General features: G+C 50.3%; 1 protein-coding gene across 16 annotated transcripts in view; it reads right to left on the bottom strand.

The window, feature by feature from the left end:
• CACNA1B (calcium voltage-gated channel subunit alpha1 B) overlaps positions 1-26,676 on the bottom strand; it is a 507,473-nt gene that overhangs the window by 301,936 nt on the left and 178,861 nt on the right. For all 16 annotated transcript variants that reach the window (XM_030535592.1, XM_030535597.1, XM_030535598.1 and 13 more), the window contains exons 4-5: positions 6,368-6,459; positions 2,083-2,235 (exon numbers count right to left, since the gene is read on the bottom strand). In XM_030535592.1, the coding sequence (XP_030391452.1) occupies positions 2,083-2,235; positions 6,368-6,459 (245 nt within the window). The remainder of the gene's footprint in view (positions 1-2,082; positions 2,236-6,367; positions 6,460-26,676) is intronic.

The following is a 26,676-nucleotide window of genomic DNA, read 5'->3' as shown; positions in this document are numbered from 1 at the left end:
GATCGCAAGCTCCTTGGGGTAGGAACGCTTTCCCTGTGTGATTCCACACCATCTAATACAACCGGACACCATGTTAATGAAAAGATTAAAAACTGACGCATGGGGGAGGGGAGGAGAGAAGAATACATTCTGCATTTTTCACAGTTAAATTGCACCTCAAGCAACTATTCTGATGTTGCACCTGCCCTTAGTTAAGGATCTCTGGGAGTCCAGGCCCTACTCCTCTATTTTCTGGGGTTTATTACACAGCGGCAGGTAGACATGTGTCATTTTCACTGCAGGGTCCAATTTCCCATTTCCAGGCCGCAACATTTCTTATGGCAATTGCCAGGATTTATCCTTATCCTTGATCTGGCCTTTTATTAACATGCTGTGAGGGCTTTCTCTCTCTCTAACCACAGGTGCTGCATTGCTGATCAGACTGCGTGTAATGGCAGGGCTGCCCTGGGGGTCTATGGAGTCAGTGCAGCAGATGGGAGGGGTCAGCGTGTGGACACTTTTCACAGTGCTAGCTGTGGGCACACCGCCCGGACACAGGGTATGCTGTGCAGACTGTACACTCTGTAACAGAGCATCCTAAGGGCCCAGCCATATCACCCTTACAAGACACTGGTACTTAAACATCCCCAGCCATACTTCGGCAGCATGCATCACACTCTTCCCAAATCCCATGCAAATGGTTCCCTAGCCACCTCCTTCTTAGGCCTCTCTGTTTCCTACACGACTGTGGTCATGCCATAGATTCCTCCTTCCTCTCATCTGCCATGGCCCCTCATTCTTTCTCCTCCTTCTCAGCTTCGGCCTGCTTGCACTCTACTCCCTCCTTCGTCTCTCCCTCAGCCGGGTTCTGAACCATCCCTCTGGCCCTTTCTTCCTCTCTGACTGATTTTTCCATCTGTCCCTGTCTCTCCTCATGCACAGGGACTTCAACCATCACATCGATGGTCAGTCATAGCTAGCAACCTTCTAGTTCCTCTTTCTCCCCAGCTCTGGACTGTCCCTCTCACTCACCTTCCCGGTCACGCCCTTGGCCTGCCCTTCTCAAAGCTCCATCCAGCTCTGACTTCCCTCTCTGTGAAGTCCTTCACCCTTGTGTCCTTCTCCCAGAATTTTCATTTGTCTCTCTCTCTGACTTCTCTGCTGCTCACCGTCTGTCCCAACCCGCGCTTCATGCTATGGTGTTGTCTCTTACCCCAGAAACCTCTAGAGATCTCACAAACAAACAGCTGGACATCAGAACCTCAATCATCTTGAAATCAAAAGTCACTGCATCTAGCTAGCACCATGAGTGCCTGGTTGCCAGTTACAATGCAAAAGTGACACACACACAAACTGAGGGCCTGAGCTGCCTCTTACACATGCTGGTGTAAACTAGGAGTAAATCCATCCAAGCCAGTGGAGGTACAGCACTGTGAATGAGAGGAGAATCTATCTGGTTGCCAGTGCGCATATGTGCACCCAGGTGTTCTGCGGCACTGAGAGAAGGTGGGCCGGGAGGGAGAGGAGGAGTGGAAGGGGAAAAAAGAAAACAGAGCAGGATGAGAAATGCTAATATAGAAGGCTGTGGTTTAATCAGCTAGAAGAAAGCCAGAAAACACTGAGAGGAAAATAAGAATCAGAAAACTAACTTGAATGGAGAAGAGAAATTGAAGAAGAATGAATGAACTTAGAGACAAACCTGGAAATTGTATTCATCATCAAATGTTACACACAAATTAGCCTGGAAAAACAGAAACAGACTCAGTACACAACAATATAGGACAGGAAGTGAAGAGTTCTGGGCCAGAGAAGCTGCACAGACTTATACCAGCAGAAAACTGGGCCCACTACATCCAAGTCAAACTGCAGGGTGAATGAAGGAGACAGAAGGTAATTATGCCAGCTGGAATTTTGCCAGGATACCTCCAGGTCAAGGGGTCATCACTAGACAAGCACCTGGACTTTGGCTTTAAGTCACATCACAAAAAAACCCTGTGGAATTCAACTGTTCTTAGGTAGATCACTTCTCTGAGAGACGACGCTAGGCCCTCAAACGGATAACGTGTGCCCTGCTGACTTACTGAGGGAACAGCTGTTTCTCACCTGTTTCGTTTGAGAAGCAGGTTTTATGAAACTTCCCCATGTAGAACTCCAGCCCAATGATGGCGAACATCACAATAGCAAAGAAGAGAAGCAGCCCGATCTGGAGCAAGGGCACCATGGCCTTCATGATGGACTTGAGGACAACCTGCAAACCTGTAGGAAGCAAGGAAATTATTGTAGTCAGTGACTGGAGGAAAAGGAGGTTTTTTGGAGGGCAGGGGAGTTTGAATTGCTCTGGATTGACAATGTCCTGCAATGACTCTTTCTTCTAGGTCATCAATTCAAAGCTCTCCTTGCTCAGTAAGGGATCTGGTTCAGAGCCTTAATCCATCAAATTCTTCCAGTTAGCATCAGTGGGAGCCAGGCCAGGTCCTAAAAGCTGTTCAGTGGCTCATGTGAAACGTGTTGGTGGTCTCAAGCCAGTGGCCAGAGCATGGGTCCAAATACCCAAGAAAACTACTGCCACAATTGGCGTGAATTTAGCACTCTCGTTTCCCACAGAGGCCAAGGAGTCAGTGGGTCAGAGAGAGCATTATGGCAAGTCATAGTCACTGGGCCAGGTGGGGAAAAGCGAGAATGCTTTACAGCCTGGTAGGCAGCACACTAGCCGGGGAGGTGGGAGACCCAACTTCAAGGCTCTACTCAGAGACTATAATTATTGAAAAAGAGTGGAACAGCTTCAAGAGGGAAGTTTGAGAAAGCCTGATACCAGAATATCCCATTGCCAAGCGTGCAAGTTTAAATGCCTGCTCTGCATCAGGCAGAGAGGGGAAATGAATGTGTCTCCCACATCCTCACTGAATGCTCTAACCTGGGGGCTAAAGCTTATAAAGGGAGCCAGCATCATCACCACCACTGCCTCCTCCTCCTGTCCCTTCCCCTGTCATTTTTAGGACTCCTTTCCTTTGCTTCTGACAGAAGCCTGGAAAATCAAAATAGAATTTTTGTGGGGCCAAATGAAATGTTATCGACGTTACCGACATACAGAGCCTTTTTCAGTCTGGTTGAAACGATTTGGCAAACTCCACGCAAATTTGCAAATCGTTTCAGTCAACCCCAAGTGCATTTTTCAGTGACTAAATGATTAGTCGGAAAAATTTTGCCCTGCTTTAAGCGAGACCCAGTGTCACTACACCTAGCATACCCATCTTGTAGCTAACCAGAGGCCTGCAATCTCTGGGGCTTCCAATCTTGGGTCTTTTCACCAGCACTCAAATTCAGTTTCAGTTAAAACAGCAGAGAAAAGAGGAGAAGGCAAAGAGATAAAGGTGTCAGATAATTTTATGCTGATGTGCATAAGGAAAGCAATGCCCTGTTAATCACCTGTTTAAAGCTACCTTGGCTGTGGGGCCCACACTGGGGCAATGGGAATAAAGGATCATTCTTGTCCCCCTGCCTTGTAAAACTTAAGTGAGGTCAACACAGATGTGCACAAAAAAACCACTCATCTGGGCTGGGAAAAAATGCAGACACATGGAGGGAGCATATTAGGACAGCATACAGCACCTCTAAGGACTGTGTGTGTATTGCGGGGGGAAGAATTATAAAACGCTCAGGTGCCAAAGCAGCCTTTAAATTGTATAGCAGAGCTGCCTTAAATCTATCCAGGGCCAGCTCCAGGCATTAGCCCAGCAAGCAGCTGCTTGGGGCAGCCAATAGTGAAGGGCGGCACGTCCGGGTCTTCGGCGGCGGGTCCCTCACTCCCTCTCAGAGCGAAGGACCAGCCGCTGAATTGCCGCCTAAGACTGAAGCAGCGGCAGTAGAGCTGATCGTGACTTTTTTTTTTCTTTTTGCTGTTTGGGGTGGCAAAAACCCTGGAGCCGGCCCTGAATCTATGGCAGGGGTGGCCAACCTGAGCCTGAGATGGAGCCAGAATTTACCAGTGTACATTGCCAAAGAGCCACGTTAATATATCAGCAGCCCTCCCGCACCAGCTCCCAGTGCCTCTCATCCACCAGCAGCCCCGCCGATCAGCACCTCCTCTTCCCACCAAATCAGCTGTTTTGTGGAATGCAGGAGGCTGGGGGCGGGGGGAGCAAGGGCACGGCAGGCTCAGGGGAGGGGGTGGGAAGGGGTAGAGTGGGGGCAGGGCCCATGGCAGAGCCAGGGGTTGAGCAGCAAGCACCCCCCCGCACATTGGAAAGTTGGTGCCTGTAGCTCCAGCCCCAGAGTCGGTGCCTGTAAAAGGAGCCGCCACCTGTACAAGGAGCCGCCTATTAACTTCTGAAGAGCCCATGTGCCTCCGGAGTCCCAGGTTGCCCCGCCGATCTATGGTATTGCACTGGTCTATAGCTACGACTCTGCTCAAGGGGCGGAAGAGTTGTGGCTGGCTGGATTAAGTCGAATGTCTATTTTCATAAGGCGTAAGTGCCCGTGAAACAAAACGTGGAAGTTTTCTCGTATGTAAGTACAAAATGGGAGATTCTCTCCGACCAGATAATCAGTTTTAGAAAGTTGGCTGGGGCTCTAGAGTATTCCATGGAAGGGTGTAATGTTGTGGTTACAGTGAGGTGAAATTCGCCCCTACGCAGACAGCCAGCACACAGCCGCTGTGCCACCGAAGTCCCACTCACACTTTCAGAATAGGGTGTATGCTGGACTTAAGTGGTGCATACTCCTTGTGCTGATCTCAGGGCTGCCAGGGGCGGGGGGCAAGTGGGGCAATTTGTCCCAGGCCCCAGAGGGGCCCCCACAAGAGTTTTTCAGGGGCCCTGGAACGGGGTCCTTCACTCGCTCCAGCGCACCTGAAAAACTCTTGCAGGGCCTGGGCCCCTGGAGCTTCTTCTACTCTGGGTCTTTGGCGGCAATTCGGCGGCGGGGGGTCCTTCCGCTCCGGGACCCGCCGCCAAAGTGAAGACCCCAGGCCCCCTGAATCCTCTGGGCGGCCCTGGCTGATCTCTCTGCTCAGGGATGCCTTTATGCAATGGAGAGGGTGAGTTGTTCTCCTTTAAGAAACTCTCGTAACTGTGATCTCACCCTCCCTGCAGTTCCTCTGTGGGATCATGGTTATTTTATTCAGCCTGCTTTGGTTTTCCATATGAATTTCATGCTAGAGAAAGGTGCCGGATTTACAGCCCTGGGGAGTGGAAGCTGCTCTTCATCCACCCTCAGCACAGGCAATGGCAGGACAATCCTTCCCCACACTGTCAATGCATCTCACGAGGGGGCTGGGAAGAAGGGTCAGTCATTGGGATGTAGGAGATGTGAGTTCCAGTCCCAGCTCTGATTTATCAAGTGATCTTAGACAAGTCATTGCAGCTTAGTTTCCCCTCCAATGCTTTATCCTGTCCATTTACACTCAAAAATCACTTGTTGGTTGGTGCTTAACAGATCAAGGGCACTTCCCTATGACTATTAATTTCAAATACAGATTAATAAATAAACGCCAGCTTGCCATGAGCCCTTTCCTTCTGGATGGGAAATGCCTGTGTAATCTGTGCTCCCAAAAGGACACTGCTGTCTCAAGTTTCCAGCACCAGAGGCAGGGAAGCTCATTCCTCATCAGCTCTGCACAGCCCCTGGCGTTTTGGCTGCAAGAAACCATCTCGGGGGCAGAGCTGAAACACCAGGCTGCTGTTTGAGAGGAGGAGAAGGACGGGAATGAGTTAATGTGGATGAACAGCTGAGCTTCATGTGAGTGCATCCTATTTAAAAGGGAAACAATTTCCTCTCACTGCCTCATGCTGCATGGAAAATGCTTCAGTTCCAAATTCAGAAAGGGAAGAAATGAACAGATCTCACTAGGAGTCCCCTGTATTTCAACACCATCACCAGAGCATCTGGGCACTTCAAACTAACACAAAGTATCAGGTTGCCTATGGTGAAAACCTGATTAAAGAGACTGTCCCTTTATCTGCCTTGCCCTTACCTGGTGTTACTTACGGGCCTGGTGTTAACTGCCTGGGCTCCAGCTAAAGATCTCTCTTGGAATTCTTGCACTGGGGTGCCAGTAGGTTGGCAATGCTTGGAGTACAGATCAAGTACACGTGGCAGTGCTTGGAGTACAGATCAAGCCCCAGAGTGAAGACGTCTCAAGCACCAAATCTGTGAAGTTCCAGTCCTGGGGCCTCATATGGTAGCATTTTGCACTCCCTTTGCGTAGGTGTAAATGCTGACACACGACACAGAGCAATGGAAAATCAGGTCCCAGGCATGGAAAACCAGGGCACCCCAGTGCGACAGGAAGCAGGGGGAAGATTATATAGTCCAGAGGACACAGACCCCAAAGGCCAGGGGGCCTTGCTGACAACGACAATGATGTTGTAATGGTTCTCGTTATACTTACTTGGGATTCCTGACACCAACTTCAAAGGTCTCAATACTCGAACGGCTCGCAGGGTTCGTAGGTCAAAATCAGCCCCAGCGGTAGCTAGAATCCTGATTTAAGACACAAATAGGGGCAGGTGTGGGGAAAGGTGAGAAAGAGAGAGAAACTGAATTAAATGTGAGTTTTCCAAAATACAAATAAATGAAGCATGATAACAAATTCAGGCCACCTAGGACTTTATGGTAGTCATTACACTGCATTCAGTAGCCAGCAGAAACATAAACATACAATGCATATCTGCCTGCTCCTGAGTCACATATCCCTACTACTCAAGCTGAAGGAAAATCTCCATTAGCTCTCTGCAATATAGAAGCTATGACACACAGTTGAGCAGTTCTGATTCCATCCAGTAGAGAGGAGTGCCCCGTGGACACAGACACACAAATACCAGTGCATTTACATAACGCAAGCTTCACTTTTTTTTTAATGGTTTTTACTTTCTGTTTTACCTGATTTTGATGTTTTCCATTTAATCTTGAACAATTTTACCCCCTTCAGTTACATTGAGTTCAAAATTATTAACTTAGCCTTCTGGAGTCACCTGCCTTGCTCTTTAGGAGATTGCTGAGTCACCCCCACAAGATCCTGGGTATGGTGAGGAATTCACATACAACCTTGAATTTTGAAAATTTCCAAGTAAGAAAAATTTCAGCCACCTCTATAATTGGTCCAAAAATCAAGAAGCTAGAGGAATTAAGAAAAAAAATTCTAACTTTTCTCACCCATTCCCCATCCCACCAAAAAAAACCCTCCAAATTCAGAATGTTGATGACATTTTGAAATTTGCTCAGGCCTCACAGTTGGGGTCATATTTTCAAGAGCTCAGCTCCTATCGTGCACCTAGTATGAAATGTGCATCTAATAGGGCTCTTTTGAAAACTGGCCCCCAGTGTCCAGAAATCTGCAGGTCAATTACATCTTCAGCTGATGGTCTCCATCTCTACCTACTGCATCAACTCCAGATGGAAACAACTACAGAGTTGGTTGAAATTTTTCAAATTCTGAAATTTCAATTCAATTTCAAAATTCAGGGAGGGGAGAAAATAGTCCAAGAAAATTTCATTTTCCCCCTTTTTCCCTACCCAAGGTCTTATGGGGGAATGGGGAAGTTGACCAGACTCCACGTAAAGAAAGATGGCTCCTTCTTCCATTTCCAGTCAGATGATAGGGGAACACATCCCTCTGTCACATCATAAATTATCCCCTAACAAGGCTATAGTGTGAGACGCTTTATTAAAGACTCCATAATGCTGATGATTTCTTTGAACTAAAGCAGTTCCTGTTGGGTTTACTCTGTGTGTGTGTAAATGTAAGTTTGGTTCTACTTTAGAAAAAGGAAATCAACAAGAAAAAAAAGTCTCCCTGAGAGAGCATGGTTTGGGCATCTACAGTCTGCAATAACTCTGAGAACAAAATGGTTGCCATCTTGGCAGGCAGACAGTTCATAGACACTAGAAGGGCATCATCCACAGACAACGAAAAGGCATCACAGTTTCAGGCTATCCGGAGTGCACCACATTTCACTCCAGCACCAAGGGAAGAAAAGAGGGCATAGGATCCAAAAGGTATCAGGAATGCCATCTTCTCTGAGCAAGACAATTGGAACTCCTGGTTGCCAGCCAACTTAGACACTCAATGCCCCCTCAATGACAACAGCAATTATTGCAGCTCTTCCTTTGGTGTTTCAACAACGAAAATGTTAAGATCTGGGGAAGGAAGATCCTCTGTAACACATGTCCACTGCAGAAAACAGCTCAGAAGGGGAAAGCACCTCACCAACTCCCTCTTGATCACTCCCTTTAAAGTCATTGTAAGCAACATCTGTTAATTTTTTATAGGATTGTTGTGAGGCTACTTTAACAGAGGGAACAAAAGGAAGGTGCGGATGAACTAGCCCGGCCAATGGAGTCTGCAAGAGCCAATGTTACACAGACCCAACCATTTTTAGCCATTCTTGCTTCCTGCCCATGCAACCATCACGTCTGTCATTGTCCCCTTCCCAGACGGAAAAAATATCCCCGTGCACAGAGGTCAGTAAAGCAGCCTGGCCCAACATCATGCAGATGTGTTCGTGCACTGCCCTTTGCCACTGGAGAGCTGGATTCAAATCCTGTCTTAGGAAAGCAATTAAGGGGCGGGAAATTCTTGACAGTACAACTCTCTGCTTACTGATCTACTATTAAAGGGACTCAAAGCTAGGCTCAAGCAGGAGAGGTTCCTATGCAACCAAAGCACTGATGAGACAGCCCAGGATGTTATTTCCATCACCCCTCATCTATGATTCTGCTGAAACTGAGGCTCATTTTAGTACATCCCCAGACACGTGCCCAGGTCACAAACCCGCTAAGCAATGCAGCGCAATTTACACTCTGTCCAAAGGACTTGGCTAGCAGACGTTGTCACAAATAGCATTAAGATGTATCACCGCAGCTGTGAGAGATTCCAGTGGTTGTAATAGCATAGTGGATGCTTCAGGTCAGGGGAAAGCCATACAGAAGTCTGGGACAGGAATAATCAAGGGTCTGGAAGACCAGGACGGGGCCTTGTCTACACCAGAAAGGATTTGCTGGTGTGGGTAGATCAGCAAACCCTCCTAGTGTAGATGCAGCTGATACAGGCAAAAGAGTGCTTTTTACTTGTATAGCTCATACAAGTTCCCCAATGAAATAAGCTAAACCAACACAAGGACTTTTCTGCTGCGTAACTGCCTACAGTGGGGCTTTTGTTGGCAGAAGTATGTCAGCAACATCACACCCCTGCTAGACAAAGCGATGCCTGCAGAAGTTTTCAGCGTAGCCCCAGCATGCAATACATTGGGGAACCCAGGACTCGAGGAGCAGGAGGTGCTAAAGTCAGGATCTAAGTCCCTGGGCAAAGCAGGGTGAGAGCCCCATCCAGGCATAGCAGGGGCTGAACGAAGGGAGTGAGGGCACCAACCCACGTTACAGCTGTCTCTAGCCACTGTGATTAGCACTACATCTTCCCAACGAACTGGAGCAACCAGAGAACACATTGTGAGTGACTGTCATCCGAGCCCAAGCTACTGAACATACACCTCTACCTCGATAGAATGCTGTCCTTGGGAGCCAAAAAAATCTTACCGCATTATAGGTGAAACCGCGTTATATTGAACTTGCTTTGATCCGCTGGAGTGCACAGCCCCAGCCCATAGAGCACTGCTTTACTGAGTTATATCCAAATTCATGTTATATCGGGTGGTGTTATATCAAGGTAGCGGTGTAATTTAAACCAGCGGTCGGCACCCTTTCAGAAGTGCTGTGCCGAGTCTTCATTTATTCCCTCTGATTTAAGGTTTCGTGTGCCAGTCATACATTTTAACGTTTTTAGAAGGTCTCTTTCTATAAGTCTATAATACATAACTAAACTATTGTTGTATGTAAAGTAAATAAGGTTTTAAAAATGTTTAAGAAGATTCATTTAAAATGAAATTAAAATGCAGAGCCACCCGGACCAGTGGCCAGGACCCAGGCAGTGTGAGTGCCACTGAAAATCAGCTCGGGTGCTGCCTTTGGCACGTGTGCCATAGGTTGCCTACCCCTGGTTTAAGCCAATAGCTACCACATTCAGAGGCATCGAATTTGAAGCTTTCCTGTTCACACTGCCATTCTCCTTCCTCCCCTCTAGGGTGACCAGACAGCAAATGTGAAAAATCAGGACAGGGGGTGGGGGGCAATAGGATCCTATATATGAAAAAGACCCAAAAATCGGGATGGCCCCTATAAAATCGGGACATCTGGTCACCCCACTCCCCTTTCCCCCACTGTGCCAGTGCTCATGCATCAACCCTTTGCAGCATGGCAGCGCCATACACTTCACACCTTAACCATCTGCCTTGGCTGCGCCTGCGAAGGTGCACACGGCCTCCAGTGGCTTTCACGGTGTCCTGACCCAGCCCCTTTCCTGTCTGCTACAGGCTGAGAAGAGCAGCCCTTGTGCTCTCACAGTTTGCTTTCAAACTTGTTGGAGAGAGACTGGGAGCGAACCCAGGAGAGAGCCGATTAGTACCGCGGCACCAGTGAGTGCCCCAGTGACAGCGCCGGCTGTCTCGCTGCTCAGAGGCGCCTCTTCACTCCCCCGCCGTGTTCTTAAAAGGTTTGAAGTGAATAAAATCTCCCTGCTTTGTGGCTACCCCCGCTCCCTGCACCCTCTTTAATCAAGGATCTCTGCCACTCGCCTACCCTGTGTTGTTAATAACCGTTTGCCCTACCCCAGTGTGTGACCATACAATTCCTGTAAGGCACTTCTCCAAATATTCTGCACTAATGCCATTTCTCCCACATCATTGCATGACAATATACAGCTCTGCCACTGTGCTGTTTTGCAGTTCTACATGGAGAATGATACCAATCCCCAGTGAAGGGAAGGATGTAATTAACTGAAGGCTTCTGCTAACTTCATAAAATTCACATAAGGGCTGTCTTTCTTTCTCCCCCCACACCCCATTCCCTGAACTCAAGCTGTAAACCCTCAGAACCCTTTGTGGGCTGTGCTGGAGCAAGAAGGATTATTAAAAATAGGGGAGAAAGGGAGAGATCAAACGAGCCAAGATGACAAGCCTGACTTGAAAATCCTGCGGAAGCTTTCCTGTCTGCACGTGTAACAAGTGAGAACAAAGAGCCAGTAACTGGAGAGCTGGAGCTGGAGGAGGAAATTGACAGTGAATAAAAATAGAGGGAAAGAAGTTTTTAAGAGGTGACTTAGCAACAAGGGAAAAAAATGGGGCTGTACCTTTTCATGCTCCTTGATGAGTTATAAGGACATCTTGATGATTTGTAGGTTTGGGGTGGGTGGTTTCGGCTTGTTTTTTACTTTAGAAATAGTAGGTCTTGACTTCCCTGCTGGAGGACTCTGTGGAGGACTGGGCAAGCAGTGGGATGATGAAAGCACAAGAGACTGAAAGCTGAGCAGTTGTGTCAGGAAGGGACTTTTACTCAAGTGTGATGATTAGAGACTGACAACGGAGCTACAGCACAAAGTCTTCCTAGAAAAACCTTGTTTTATTGTGAGGCATGTGTGGCAACAGATTTAACCCCATAGCTGTGTGCTGGCCTGCACGTTCCCCCTCACTGCGACTCCTGCAGAATATTGGAGCGTTTTGGAACTACCCGAGTAGATCAAGAACTGCTCAAGTCAAGAAAAATCCTTAGGATCCGCAATTATATCAGTCCATCTAATCCAATACCCTGTCTCCAACAGTGGCCTGCCAGCACCCCAGCTGCTTCAGAGGAACATGCGACAGACCCATGCAGTAGGCAGTGATGGGACAACCTTCCCCCAGGAAAGGTTCCTCCCTCCCAACCTCATTAGCCACAGGTTGACTTATGCCCTGAGCACGAGATCTGCATTCCTTCCAAAACTACTTTATTTCTAAAATATTTCCTATTGAATCCTGGATAGTCTTATTATCCATATAAATGTCTAATGCTCTTCAAAAATCCTGCTACACTCTTGACTGCAATAGCATCTTGTTGCAGTGAGTTCCGCTGTCTAATCGTGTATTGTGTGAGCAGGCTGAGACCAAAAACTCTTTTCTCATGAGCCAATGTAGACTTGTAACAAAGGTGTCCAAAGGTGAAAACATAGTGCTTTATTCCCCCACTGCCCAACAGCATTGCACTCTGTTATCCCGTTTTACCATCGCTTGGCTAAACTAAACTTCACATCTTACCTCCCTCCATTAAAGTGCTCTCTGGCCAATTTCTGTCCTCAGAGGCCAAGGCCCATTTATGAGAAATACGTGACATCTTCTGTTCCAATGGTCCCTGGGATAATATGTAAAAAAGCTTATTCCTCTGGTTATAAAATGATGCCAAGGGGAAAAAGGAAAAACTCAGGATAAATAATTGTCTGTTTTCATTTCTGGGGGACTCACTATTTTTACTGCACTAGTACAGCGAGAGACACATTGTCACCCGATGCCAGGGATTTCATGGAGACATGATCGTGAATCTTCTTATTGAAACGCTGATCAAAGACAGTCTCAAGAAAAGACCAGAAAATGTATTCGAACTGAGCCTCTGGATCTGTAAAGCCTGAGGCGAGGAGGGTTAGAAAAAGCTAACCCTCTTCTTCAGAGCTGCTGCTATCTTACGTTCATCCTGGCTTTACAGCCTTTTAGCAGATTTAGTTCATCTTTTCCATATGATCCCGTGAGGACTGGATGAGAAAGGCTTTCTGCTCTCTCTCCATAGGTGGATGGAGGAGAGGAATGAGGGAATTAAACACGGGGAGACTTTCTGAGTTAAGTGCCAAGAATAATGATCCTAGATAAGCTTTCTGTGAATGCCTCTGCTTAAATGACACCGTGGGTCCTGCTTCAGCAGAGAATAATCATTGAAGCTCAGGGTTAGAGGAACACCAGACTGCAGATGATTTGGCATGTTTTTTTCAGCCTAAACCCCGGGTGCCGTTGATAATGAGATAAGTTGCAATGGAGGGGACCAGGGAGAGATTGCCACATGAGAATTGTAACTAGAGTTGTGAGAAATTCAGCAGCCTCAGTCTAGAAGTGTGTGTGTGTGGAGGGGCGGGAGGGTCATGTCAAACGGCAGCTGAAACCACTGAGATGGAAAAATAACCACAGCATTGCCCCTCTTCTGAGCGCTGTCAGATGTCAGGGCCTTTCAGCTCAGTTTCCCATTAGAGGAGAAATCAGTGGCATAGATGCTGGGTTTTTTGTTTTTTGTTTTTAACATAACTGGTTTATTTATGCTATATACACCACTCCTAGAACAGAGGTGAGCCCAAATGGTGTGTAGGAAAACCACTCTTTCAGTGACTGCAGCCCAATACCAGTATGCAGTTCCCAGGGAGCACCTTTGGCTCCAGAATTGACTCGAAGTAGAGAGATAAAGGCAGAGTCAGCTCTCTTGATGCTTGCAACAGCTTCCCTCAGAAGAAACTCCATCACAAACCCAATCAAGAAGACAGCAGTTTTTCAAAGACTGTACGTTGCTCACACAATAAGAAAAATAACTTTTAAGATTATGTGCAATAGCCCCATGTGGCGACACCTGTCCTAATAAATACCAATAATCTCCATGCGGCATTTTCTTCTTGGTCTCAGATCTCTTTTCAAAGATAGGTATGGGTATTATCCCCATATTATGTATAGGACAATGGAATATAGCGACTTGCCCAAGACCTTATAACAAAACAGTAGCAAAACCAAGTTTTGGACCAGATTTTCTAGACCCATACCAAGTCATCTAAGACCCAGAGACCTCCATCTCCTGCTTTGAGACTGAAATCATTGCAATATCACCGACTTCCACAATTCCTCTGCTACAGCTGGTTGAATAGTATGTGTTTGGCACAAACAGGCCACTTTGTTGGTCTATGACTCATTTGCAAGCCATGCCTGACTGCTGTCAGTTGTATTCGTTCTTCACAAGAACTGGCGGACTAGCTTAGATAACGAATTTCCAGACTCTGAACTATTCATTGTATCTATTCGTGCTTCAACACCAGACTCACTCGGTGCTTCTACCCCAAGCACCTTCACGTTTTCTCCCATGCTGCCCCTTCTGCTTGGAAAAGCTGTCTCGTGCATATCTGTAAAGTCACCACCCTGAGCCTCCCTGGAACTCACCTCTGAATTCCACATACATACAGGACACTGAAACCTTACAGCAGCTAGGCAGATGGTAAATTGTGCTTACTGCTCCTGATGGGCTATGTGCATCATTAGTCAATTATTTTTGTCACCTTCTGTCCCTTATCCTGACCTGCTTGCTTGTTTCATCCACCAGTTATGTCTTCTCTTCTCCATTTAGACTGCAAGCTCTAAAGTAGGCACTGTCATTTATTGTATGTTGGTACACAGCTGAGCATAAAGGTATTACTGGTCACAAGTAGGACTGGTTGAAATCTTTTCATTCCAAAACCAATTTTTAAATGAAAAAAACAGCCTGTTTTTAACATGAGAACGTTTCTCGCAACATTTTCCAATTTTTCTAGGAAGCTCTCCTCCACCCTGCCAAAAATATATAATCAATTTTTGCAAACTGGTTTGAGGTTTTTCATCAAACCCTATTAAAAAAAAATCAGCAAAAGTTGTAGGGAAAAAAAATATTTTTGTTCTTTTCCTAACCTTTTCATGGAAACTATTTACAATTTTCCACCAGCTCTCATCACATGGCACTGCTTTCGCTCCCTGATTGGACAACTGAAACATTTCAACAAAATAGGGTGACCAGATAGCAAATGTGAAAAATCGGGAAGGGGATGGAGTGTAATAGGCGCCTATATAAGAAAAAGCCCTGAATATCGGGGCTGTCCCTATAAAATTGGGACATCTGGTCACCCTAGAACAAAAGCATAGTGAGTAGCATCTTTCTGGTACAAGTTGATGAGACTTTCAGGGTTTGTGAATACCAGCAGCTGGCTGAATTTGAGTGTGATCAACAGTCTAGCCCCACAAATGGCAGAGTTTGGAATTAGAGACCTTTATTCAGAAACACAGACCAGCTCCAGTGTCTACCCCATACCATAAATCATTCTAAGCTCAGCCCCGTGGCAGCAGACTCCTAAACTGTTCATGTGCTGCATCTGAACTTTTCAGGGGAATCTGCCCTATTTCGAACAAGACCAAGCAACTGTCACTTGCTTTCTGGTTTATATATATTTATTTATTTATGGAGATACACCTATCTCATAGAGCTGGAAGAGACCTTGAAAAGGTCATTGAGTCCAGCCAGTCCCCTGCCTTCACTAGCAGGACCAAGTACTGTCCCTGAAAGTGCGTGGTTACTCCCCCGATCCCTAAATGGCCCCCTCAAGGATTGAACTCACAACCCTAGGCTTAGCAGGCCAAGGGTCAAAGCACTGCGCTATTCCGTGTTTCAACAGAACCAGCAGCACTCAATGGGAAATATCAAGAGGAAGGGCATGTATGCGCCTATGCACTAGCCAGTCCATTTGTGTGAGTGTGCGATACCTACCGATTCTACCTGGCAAAGACGCCTTTTAGGGCATTCTAAAAGTCTATGAGAATCTGATGCTTGTGAAAATGAAGAATTCATACTACTCACTTTGACCTAGGCCTAACATATGGCCAGGTGCTATGCAAGGTTACTACACACAAGGTTTGAGTCTCATCTCACATCATGCACTATTACATGAGTGTAATCCCATTGTCTTCAATGGAGTTACTTCTGCTGTATGACAATGGGATAAAGTCAGGTCCACAGCCTTGCTACTGCACCTCGGTGCTGACCTGGAACAATTCCTGCCTCTCCAAACTTAGAAACATCGAAACTGCCATTCTAGTCCATCAAACCATTTATCCTGTTTCCAGTAGTAGGGTATTCCTGATGCTTCAGAGGAAGACCAAAGTCTTCCAAAATGCAGCTGAACCAACATGCAAAAAAACTTCAGAAACAGACTTCAAAGAGAAACTGCAGAACTAAAATTCATTTGCAAATTTAACACCATTAATTTGGGCTTGAACAGGGACTGGGAGTGGCTGGATCAGTACAAAAACAACTTTCCCTCTCCTGGAATTGACACCTCCTCATCAGTTACTGGGAGTGGACCACATCCACCCTGATTGAATTGGCCCTGTCAACACTGGTTCTCCACTTGCGAGGTAACTCCCTTCTCTTCATGTGTCAATATATTTATGCCTGCATCTGTAATTTTCACTCCATGCATATGAAGAAGTGGGGTTTTTACCCATGAAAGCTTATGCCCAAATAAATCTGTTAGTCTTTAAGGTGCCACTGGACTCCTTGTTGTTCTTGTGGATACAGACTAACATGGCTACCCCCTGAAACGTGACAACATGCAATGTGACTCCCCCAGGGGTGTAGCAATGCTTGCCATCCTGATCCCTGCAGCGATCCAGTGATGTTCCCAAGAGCAAGATTTCATCACCCAGTCACAGTACATGTAGATACAAATATATGTAACTCCTGTTATCCCACACTTGGACCTTACTTGAGAAGAGACTGCTGAGACATACACCACTTCTGTCACCAAATCCTGGTGGGTAACCTGGTGGATGTGGACTAACAGGATATTGGATGAGATCAAACTATTTTTCCCCCACTTGTGACCTAAGAACAGAGCCGAAGGCAGGTCAGTAGCAGTGAAAGGCTAGTGAATGAGTTCTTGAACTGGATGTTAGGATGCTGGCAGTGGTTTTGCTCATGTCTACAAGGCTGGCTTGCCTCCAAACTCAAAAGACCACTATGGCATTGCTGTCTGTCTCTCTCTCTCTTCCTTACATTCTTGTTCTCCCAGCTATATCACAGATTTCCAGGAGAGCACTGACTGCACCATCTGGAAAGATGCCCTCTTCTAGTCAATCTGATTTCGTGGGGTGTGAGCTTTATCTTGGCTGCTGAAGGCAAGCAGCTGACACCAAATTCGGGCAGACAAATAGATTAGGAATGCTAATCACTGCTGTATAATTTATAGCACCGCCAGTTTCATCTGTGGGTTAGAAGACTCCATATTAGAGACTTCCCTAACCATCAACCTTAGTAATCCTCTGACATACATGCAAGCACCCGGCTTGCCTGCTCTTTGTTGGACGGCTGACACAAAGGAATCCAATCATCCAACCAGACCTCTGCACAGTGCTTTTCTAGCCATTCCTTCATCTGCCTGCCCAAGGAGCCTTAGCTCTAATTTTATTTAACCCCTATCCATGGCAATGCTAGTTCACAGCCACTGCCAAGCAGGACAACAATTTGCCCCCACCAACATGGAATTACAATGTTACATACAAAGTGTGCAACAACTCCCCAACACTTATGAGCTTCACGACTAAGCCTGCTAGTCCACATGAAAAAATAGCTCTGCAGCCAGCCCCCCAAAACCCACTCTACCCCCAAAGCTACCCCAGTGCAATTTAAAGGTAGATAACAGCTAGCACTCTTTATTGGTATTTCTTATTTGCATGACACTAGCACCTCGATGCCCCAAACGAGGTCAGCAAGACAGTCCCCGCTCTAAACTTACAAATTAAATAGACAAAGGATGGAGAGAAAGAGGCCCAGAGAAGCAAAGTGACAAGGGGAAACAGAAGCATTCAGGGGAAGGAGCTGTTCTGCTCCCTGACCCCAGTCACCCCACTCGCTCCAAGTTCCTACACGTCCTGGGTGGGTTTCTTAAGCCCTGATTATATATATTAAACACCAGGCTTCAGTACAAAGATACTTGGCCTCGATATATAATGTAAACATCTCTCCTCATTCCATCATTAATCTGCATCAGCAAATAAAATGCAGAGACACATTCATGGAGGCACAGAAGCAGGGCAGAAAGTCACCCATGGAATACATCAATCCCTATGGATTGATCTTTAGGAATTAACTGAGCTCATCTGACCTGGGTACTCCATGAAAATCCCAAGCTGGTGTCTGGCACACTCCTAAAATAAGCCACAACAACTGCCCCACAAAAGGAAGAGTCACAATTAGGGTGACCAGATGTCCCGATTTTATAGGGACAGTCCCAATTTTTGGATCTTTTCTTATATAGGCTCCTATTACCCCCACCCCCTGTCCTGATTTTTCATACTTGCTGTCTGGTCACCCTAGTCACAATGGAGTGACATCAGGCTTCAAAATCCCCAAAGAAGCTACTGAAAGCCAATCTCCTGAGCATGATTTCTGGAATAGATTTTGCCCCTTGAGGGGGACCCCCACAGACCCTCCCATTTTTATGATGAGAGCCAGAAGAATCCTGAGACAGACTATTTTCAAATCCAGCTTTTGCAGGGTGTGCAGAGAGCCAAGGGACAGGGCTGCTCCCCAGGAGCAGGGGCACATGTTGGTTCAATCATATGTCTTGTGATCTTGCCTTGTTTGACACTAGGTAAGACAGGACTAATAGCCAGAGCCTGCAAAACAGCTAAGGGGACTTTTCTTCCCAATGAACTTGAAGGAAGCTGGCAGAGAGGCTTGGCCGGCCGTGTTTTCCTGACTTTGCATTGGGAAAAAAAGCATGGAAGAGTTAAAACCCATCCTGCATTTGGATCTAGCCAGAAAGTAGGTCACTCTCCACCGCACTACATTAGCATTGCAAAGGGAGACCCAGCTGCCTTTTTGAAACTGGGCACAGCAGAGGGTTTGTTCCTGGGATATGTGACGGGGGAGAAGCAAGGGGCCATGCCCCCAGAGACCTCTCCTGGAGCCGCTGAGTGTCACACCTCTCAGGTTCCATGCCCCAGACCCTGCTATGGATCTCTGGATCCCCGATGCAACCTCACGCGTGCAGCACAGTTGCAGTTCCTCATCTCAGCCATGAGGGGCTGCCTCTCCCATTGCGGGAAAGAGGGTGGGTGGAACGAGCTAGTGCACGGCACATGTACACTGGGGCTGGGGGAAGGTGTGTCCTTAACTCGGTTAAAATAGAGAAGACCAGGAACTTGACTTTTACCTGGCTTAGCAACTCGAGTTTAACCCCACGCTTCCCTACAGGCTTTAACTCAAGCTGCTAATCCAAGTTTAAAGCAGACTTGCCATGTCCTCACTGCTACCTCAACCCCAGTTAAGAACGCACTGTTTGTTTTCAGTGTAGACGTACCCGTAATATTCTCCTGGAAGGCAGGTGGGGGTAAGATGGGGGGCACGTGGCATGTGGAGAGGTAGGGGGGCTCATGAGGAGGCAGAATGAGGGGGTGTGATGGAGTAGGGACTGTCTGTGTGGGGAGTGGGAGAGCAGGGGAGGACTTTAGGGGATGGACGATGCCAGAGCCTGTAACCTGAGCTAGGTAAGGGAGGGGAAAGGTCAACACCTTTGCCCGGGAAGGGGACAAAGGAAGGGAGTGGCAGGAGGGAAGCAGTTTGAGTTTGGGCTTGGGGCTGTGTGGGCGGAATTCAGGGTATCCTAGCTAGGATCCAAGCACCCTGAAAGCCCAGAAGGACTCGGTGGAGGGGTCCTGACTGTGCCTGCAAGCTCTGCTGTAACCGGTGTTCCTGTTGTCCAATAAACCTTCTGTTTTACTGGCTGGCTGAGAGTCACTGTGGGTCCCAGGAAGAGGGGTGCAGGGCCGGACTCCCCACACTCCGTGACAACTGGTGGCAGCGGCGGGATATACTGCACCCCGTGGACGGCGCTTCCTGCAGTAAGTGACTGGGGAGCAGTAAAACGAAGGGGTGATTAACCCCTGGGAGTGTGTGCCCAGTGAGAAGGACTTTGCAGTAACAGGGTCCCCCGGGGGATTGCAGCAAGCGGTCCAAGGGTGGAGGAGTCTGCAGCTCGACCCTGGCAGAGAGGTGGTGACCTCACGAAGGGCTGGTGCACTAGGGGTCCCCCTGGAAACCGTGGGGAGCGGCGAGCGCCCCGGCCTGTGAGTGGCCAGCAGGAAGATGTATGCCAAGCGGCGCAAGTGTGACCTGGTGGAGCTGTGCAAGCAGAGGGGGTTGCGCCCGGGGAGGCTCAGCAAGGACCAGCTGATTGCCCAGCTGGAGCAGGGAGACCGCATGAATGAACGGAGCCCTGTCTCTGAGGGAAGCAGCCGAGCAGATGCAGCTCAGGCACCAGTGTCTGTCCCCGCTGGGAGCGGTCAGCTGGCGGACGAGGGCTTCCCGAGACCCCCCCTTCCTAGGCGTAGGGGAAGGGCGGGGAGGAGCCCAGTGTATACCGAGGGCACCGTGACACCCCCGGCCAGCAGGGGATCCGCCCGGCGAAGCTCACCCCCCAGCAGGGGATCCTCCCGGCAACGCTCGGCATCCGTGGAGTGGAGGCGGCTGGAATATGAAAGGGAGCTGAAATGGGAGGAGCTCGAGTTAAAGAGGCAAGAGCTGGAGGAGAAGGCGAAACAGCGTGAACATGAGGAGAACCAGCGTAAACATGAGCGGGAGGAGAAGGAGAAACAGCGTAAACATGAGCTGGACCTGGCCCGGCTGAGGAGCAGTGAGGCCCCGGCTGCGGTGAGTGAGGCGGGGCCCAAGCCTACAAAGAGCTTTGATAAGCACTTGCTGCCCCGGCGTAAGGAGGGGGAGGACATAGATACCTTCCTGACGGCCTTTGAGAATGCCTGCGAGCTGCACAGGGTTGACCCTGCAGACAGGATCGCAGTTCTCACCCCCTTACTGGACTCCACAGCCGTGGAGGTGTACAGCCGACTGAAAGGGGCGGAGGCAGGGGACTACGAACTGTTCAAACAGGCCCTGCTCCGCGAGTTTGGGCTGACTCCTGAGATGTACCGGAAAAAGTTCAGGAGCCAGCGTAAAACCCGTGAGGTCACATACCTACAACTGGTCAACCGGGCGCAGGGGTATGCCCGCAAGTGGACAGCTGGGGCCCAAACTAAAGAGGACCTGCTTGACCTATTCATACTGGAGCACCTGTACGAGCAGTGCCCGTCCGACCTGAGGCTGTGGTTGATGGACCAGAAGCCGGAGAACCCACAGCACGCAGGCCAGCTGGCTGACCAATTTGTGGACAGTCGGGCAGGGGATGGCAGGGAGGAGTCTCGAAGGAGCAGGCCTGCCTCAACGCAGAGAGAGAGTCATCCTGGGACCTCCCAAAGGGGGCCTATGGAGAACCCCCCCAAAAGGGGAACATCCAGCGGCAGGTCCCTCCGACCCACTCAAGGGGACCCACGAGATATGGGCTGCTATCGCTGTGGCCAACGAGGTCACATACGGGCCCAGTGCCCCAAGCTCAGGGACAGACCAAGCAGACCCAACCCACAGAGGGTGGACTGGGTAAAAACCCAATTGGAGGAGGGGCTACATTCCCAGGAAAGGGGGGTTGGCAACATACCACCTGTGGATGCTCCAGGCTCCGGGTTTTTGGTTTACCGGGTGGGCGCAGGGCTGCCCCTCCGGAAAGAGTGCATTGTTTCCCTGGAAGTGGATGGGAGGAAGGTCACTGGGTACTGGGACACAGGCGCAGAGGTGACGCTGGCCCGGCCCGAGGTGGTGGCCTCAGATCGGATGGTGCCCGACACCTACCTGACCCTGATGGGCGTGGGCGGGACCCCATTCAAGGTACCCGTGGCAAGGGTACACCTGAAATGGGGGGCCAAGGAGGGCCCCAAGGATGTGGGGGTACACCAATATTTGCCCACTGACGTGTTAATGGGAGGGGACCTTGAGGACTGGCCTAGTAACACCCAGAGTGCCCTGGTCGTGACTCGTAGTCAGAGTCGGCAAATGGCACTGCTCCCCGACAACGGGGAAGGTACTCGACCTGAGGTGCAGGACCCTAACTCAGGGAACGGGGAACGCCCAGGGGCACGGTGCAGAGAGGCTGCGGCCTCAGACCCAGCCAGCAAGAGAGAGCCAGTCCCCATTCCTGTCCCAGCTGCTGAGTTCCAGGCCGAGTTACAGAAAGATCCCTCCTTGCGGAAGCACCGGGACCGGGCTGACCTTAGTGCGGTACAGACCATGAGGAGAGGTTGCAAGGAGAGGTTCCTGTGGGAGAAGGGGTTCCTGTACCGAGAATGGGCTCCCCCAGGGGAAGTAGAGTCATGGGGGATCAGGAGGCAGCTGGTGGTTCCCCAGAAGTTCCGTCGCAAGCTGTTGTACCTGGCTCATGACATCCCTCTCGCAGGGCACCAGGGAATCCGGCGCACCAGGCAGAGGCTGCTACAGAACTTTTACTGGCCTGGGGTCTTTACCCATGTCCGACAGTACTGCCAATCCTGTGACCCCTGCCAGAGGGTGGGGAAGGCCCGGGACAAGGGGAAAGCGGCATTGAGGCCTTTACCCATCATAGAAGAACCTTTCCAGAAGGTGGCCATGGACATAGTGGGACCCCTCAGCAAGACGACCCGGTCAGGGAAGAAATACATCCTGGTGGTGGTGGATTTTGCCACTCGCTACCCCGAGGCGGTGGCCTTGTCCTCTATTGAAGCAGACACAGTGGCAGATGCGCTGCTGACAATTTTCAGCCGGGTGGGGTTCCCCAAGGAGGTCTTAACGGACCAGGGGTCCAACTTCATGTCGGCCCTGCTCCGGTCCTTATGGCAGAAATGTGGGGTCCAGCACAACTGGGCCTCAGCGTATCACCCCCAGTCCAACGGGCTGGTAGAAAGGTTCAACGGGACGCTGAAGATGATGCTAAAAACATTTATGAACCAGCATCCGCAAGATTGGGACAAGTACTTACCTCACCTGCTGTTTGCGTACAGGGAGGTACCCCAGGAATCTACCGGGTTTTCACCTTTCGAACTGTTGTATGGAAGGCGGGTGAGGGGGCCCCTAGACCTGATGAGGGACGAATGGGAGGGGAAGGCCGCTCCCGAGGGAGAGTCAGTGGTGGAGTATGTCCTGACCTTCCGGGAAAGACTGGCCGAGCTCATGGGCCTGGCCAGGGAGAATCTGGCCCGAGCCCAGAGGAGGCAGAAGGTCTGGTATGACCGCACAGCACGAGCCCGTGCCTTCGCCACCGGGGATCAGGTGATGGTTCTTATCCCCGTGAGGAGAAACAAACTCCAGGCTGCCTGGGAAGGGCCCTTCAAGGTTATCAAGCAACTGAATGAGGTAAACTATGTGGTGGAGCTGTCAAACCGGGCACATCACCGTCGGGTGTACCATGTGAACATGATGAAACCATACTATGACAGGGGGAATGTGGTGTTGGCCGTATGTGGACATTGGGAGGGGCAGGGAGATGACCCCTTAGTAGATCTATTCCCTGGGACAAAGGCTGGTTCCTCCCTGGAGGCAATTCCCCTCTCTGATCAACTGACCCCGGGCCAGCACGCTGAGATCAGGGGGGTGCTGCATCTGTACCGACAGCTGTTTTCCAACCAGCCTGGACGCACTAATTTGACTGTCCACCGGGTGGAGACCGGGTCACATCCCCCTATAAAATGCTCCCCTTTTCGGGTCACTGGGAAAACTGCCCAGGATCTTGAAAGAGAGGTCAGGGACATGCTGGCTTTGGGGGTGATCCAGCCGTCTTCCAGCCCTTGGGCCTCGCCAGTGGTGCTAGTCCCCAAAAAGGACGGGTCAATCCGGTTCTGTGTGGACTATCGAAAGCTCAATGCCATCACCGTATCTGATGCCTACCCTATGCCCAGGCCTGACGAGCTCCTAGACAAGCTGGGAGGTGCTCGGTACCTCACCACTATGGATCTTACCAAAGGCTACTGGCAAGTGCCGCTGGACGCAGATGCCAGGCTGAAATCGGCCTTTATCACCCCTCTGGGGCTCTATGAGTTTCTGACCCTGCCCTTCGGCCTCAAGGGAGCGCCGGCCACCTTCCAGCGCCTGGTGGATCAGCTACTGAGGGGGATGGAGAGTTTTGCCGTGGCGTATATTGACGACATCTGCGTCTTCAGCCAGACCTGGGAGGACCACATATCCCAGGTTAAACAAGTCCTAGACCGACTCCAAAAGGCTGGGTTAACAGTAAAGGCGGAGAAGTGCAAGGTGGGGATGGCTGAAGTATCTTACCTGGGCCATCGGGTGGGGAGCGGCTGCCTAAAGCCGGAACCAGCCAAGGTGGAGGTGATCAGAGACTGGCCTGCTCCCCAAACCAAAAAGCAGGTCCAGGCCTTTATTGGGATGGCGGGGTACTATCGAAGGTTCGTGCCCCACTTTAGTGCCATAGCCGGCCCCATCACTGAACTGTGCAAAAAGGGGAAGTCAGACAAGGTGATTTGGACTGAGCAGTGCCAGGAGGCTTTCCGGGCGCTGAAGGAGGCTCTGGTTAGTGGCCCAGTTCTGGCAAACCCAGATTTTGACAAACCCTTTATGGTGTTCACTGATGCCTCAGACACGGGACTGGGGGCAGTGTTAATGCAGGAGGATGAAAAGGGGGAGAGACACCCCATCGTGTACCTGAGTAAGAAGCTGCTACCCCGGGAACAAAGCTACGCGGCCATCGAGAAGGAATGCCTGGCCATGGTGTGGGCCCTTAAGAAGCTAGAGCCATATCTCTTTGGGCGACACTTCACCGTGTACACCGACCACTCTCCCCTGACCTGGCTGCACCAGATGAAAGGAGCCAACGCCAAGCTCCTGAGGTGGAGCCTGCTCCTGCAGGACTATGACATGGACGTGGTCCATGTGAAGGGAAGTGCCAACCTGACAGCGGATGCGTTGTCCCGGAGAGGGGACCCTGAACTTCCCCAGGTCACTGGGCAGAGTGACCCCGCTCAGTTCAGTCTCGAAGGGGGGAGAGATGTGATGGAGTAGGGACTGTCTGTGTGGGGAGTGGGAGAGCAGGGGAGGACTTTAGGGGATGGACGATGCCAGAGCCTGTAACCTGAGCTAGGTAAGGGAGGGGAAAGGTCAACACCTTTGCCCGGGAAGGGGACAAAGGAAGGGAGTGGCAGGAGGGAAGCAGTTTGAGTTTGGGCTTGGGGCTGTGTGGGCGGAATTCAGGGTATCCTAGCTAGGATCCAAGCACCCTGAAAGCCCAGAAGGACTCGGTGGAGGGGTCCTGACTGTGCCTGCAAGCTCTGCTGTAACCGGTGTTCCTGTTGTCCAATAAACCTTCTGTTTTACTGGCTGGCTGAGAGTCACTGTGGGTCCCAGGAAGAGGGGTGCAGGGCCGGACTCCCCACACTCCGTGACAGGGGGGATGTCGAGCAGGCAAAGGGGGAAAGTGGGAAGAAATTAGACAAAGTCATAGGCAAAGAGAGAGGGATTAGGGCACAAAAGGGGAGGAAGGAAAACAAGGAAACCTGAGCAGGTTCTTAGCATTGCTGTTCCCATTTACCGAGCGTTCGCTTTGCCCCTCATTTTCTCTCTGTGCTTCAGAGAGTGCTTCAGCCGTTGCTAGGATATTTTTTTTTAAAAGTTCCCCAACCTTTGGATGGAGGGGGGGCACAATCCCCCAAACCCCTTCACGTCCAGGCAGGGGGTGATACCTCATCCCCATAACACCTCCCCTTTGAGCTCCATCACCTTCATTCCCTTTTTGGAGACGTTAACAGGGCCCAGCAGCCCCTCATCCTACTGCGTGCGCCTAAGGGAGAGCACTGGAGAGTGGATGACAGGGATGGGGGTGAGACATAACCACACATATTTACTCCAGGTTGGGGAGCAAGTCACCCCGGCTCCCGCCCCATCCAAATCTCCCAGGCTTCACTCACGCCCACCCTATCACCTGAGATGCTCCTCGGAGCGTGCCAAGATATGCTCCCCTCACCACATACTGCAGAGCAAACCGGGGGGCACTCTCGCTCCCTCTGACCACATTCCCTTTGCAGCTGCATGTGCAGGGCCGGTTTTAGGAAGTGCGGGGCCCAATTCGAACATTTTCGGAGGGGCCCTGGCAGGGATGACTAAAAAAAAAAAAGTGTAAAGAAAAAAAAGCCTTTCATTTCTTCCATGTATTATTTACTTTCCATAACTATATAAATAATAAAATTATATATTATGTACATTGCATCATATATGCTGTTGATTGCTTATTAATGACCGTCATTTCACATGTGTGGCTCCCTGCGACTCCCTGCGGGTGTGCACATGTGTGGGTCCCAGCTGCTCCCCGCCCCCCTCATTGAAGCAGGTGTGCAGGGTTACTGCCCTGGGAACTGCAGGGCAGCAGTGGACATGGGACTGGTTGGAGACAGGGCAGGGGCTGACTGGAGGTAGGGTCTAGCTGCAGGCAGGGCAAGGGGTGCGAGGCTGGCTGGAGACGGGGGGGTGTGGGGTGGGCTGGCTTCAGGCAGGGCTGCAGGGGGGTGCAGCAGGGGTTGAGAGGGCTGGAGACAGAGGAGTGCAGAACTGGCTGGCTTCAGGCAGGGGAGTGCAGCAGAGTTGGCTGGAGACAGGGCAGGGGGTTTGGGGCTGGGTGTGGGCAGGGTGTGCAGGGCTGGTGTGGGCAGGGGTGTGTGGGAGCTGGCTGGCTTTGGGCAGGGCCACAAGGGTGTGTGGCAGGGGTTGGCTGGAGACAGGGCAGGGGGTTGGCATGGGCTGGCTGTGGGCACGGAGTGCAGAGCTGGCTGGGGGCAGAGCTGGCTGGGGGCAGGGCAGGGGGTGCAGCAGAGGCAGCTGGAGCCCTGGCCCTTTAAATAGCCCCCAAGCCTCCCGCTATCCCAGGGCTCTGGGGGTTATTTAAAGGGCCCGGGGCTCCCCTGCTTCTACCCCGCCCCGGACCTTTTAAATAGTGGCGAGAGCCCTGGAGAATACATAGGGGTGGCGGGGCTCCGGCGGCTATTTAAAGGATGGGGTGGCAGAGGCAGCTGGAGCTCCGGCCCTTTAAATAGCCCCCGGAGCCCCCCGCTATCCCAGGGCTATGGGGGCTATTTAAAGGGCCCGGAGCTCCAGCAGGGAGAGCGGGGCTGCGGGGCAGCTTGCCGCGCTCCGGCCATGGCTCCGGCT

The sequence above is a fragment of the Gopherus evgoodei genome, chromosome 16, assembly GCF_007399415.2.
Source record: "Gopherus evgoodei ecotype Sinaloan lineage chromosome 16, rGopEvg1_v1.p, whole genome shotgun sequence".
NCBI lineage: Eukaryota > Metazoa > Chordata > Testudines > Testudinidae > Gopherus > Gopherus evgoodei.
Note: the sequence above shows the minus strand (reverse complement) of the source record. Positions and strands in the feature narration are given on the sequence as shown.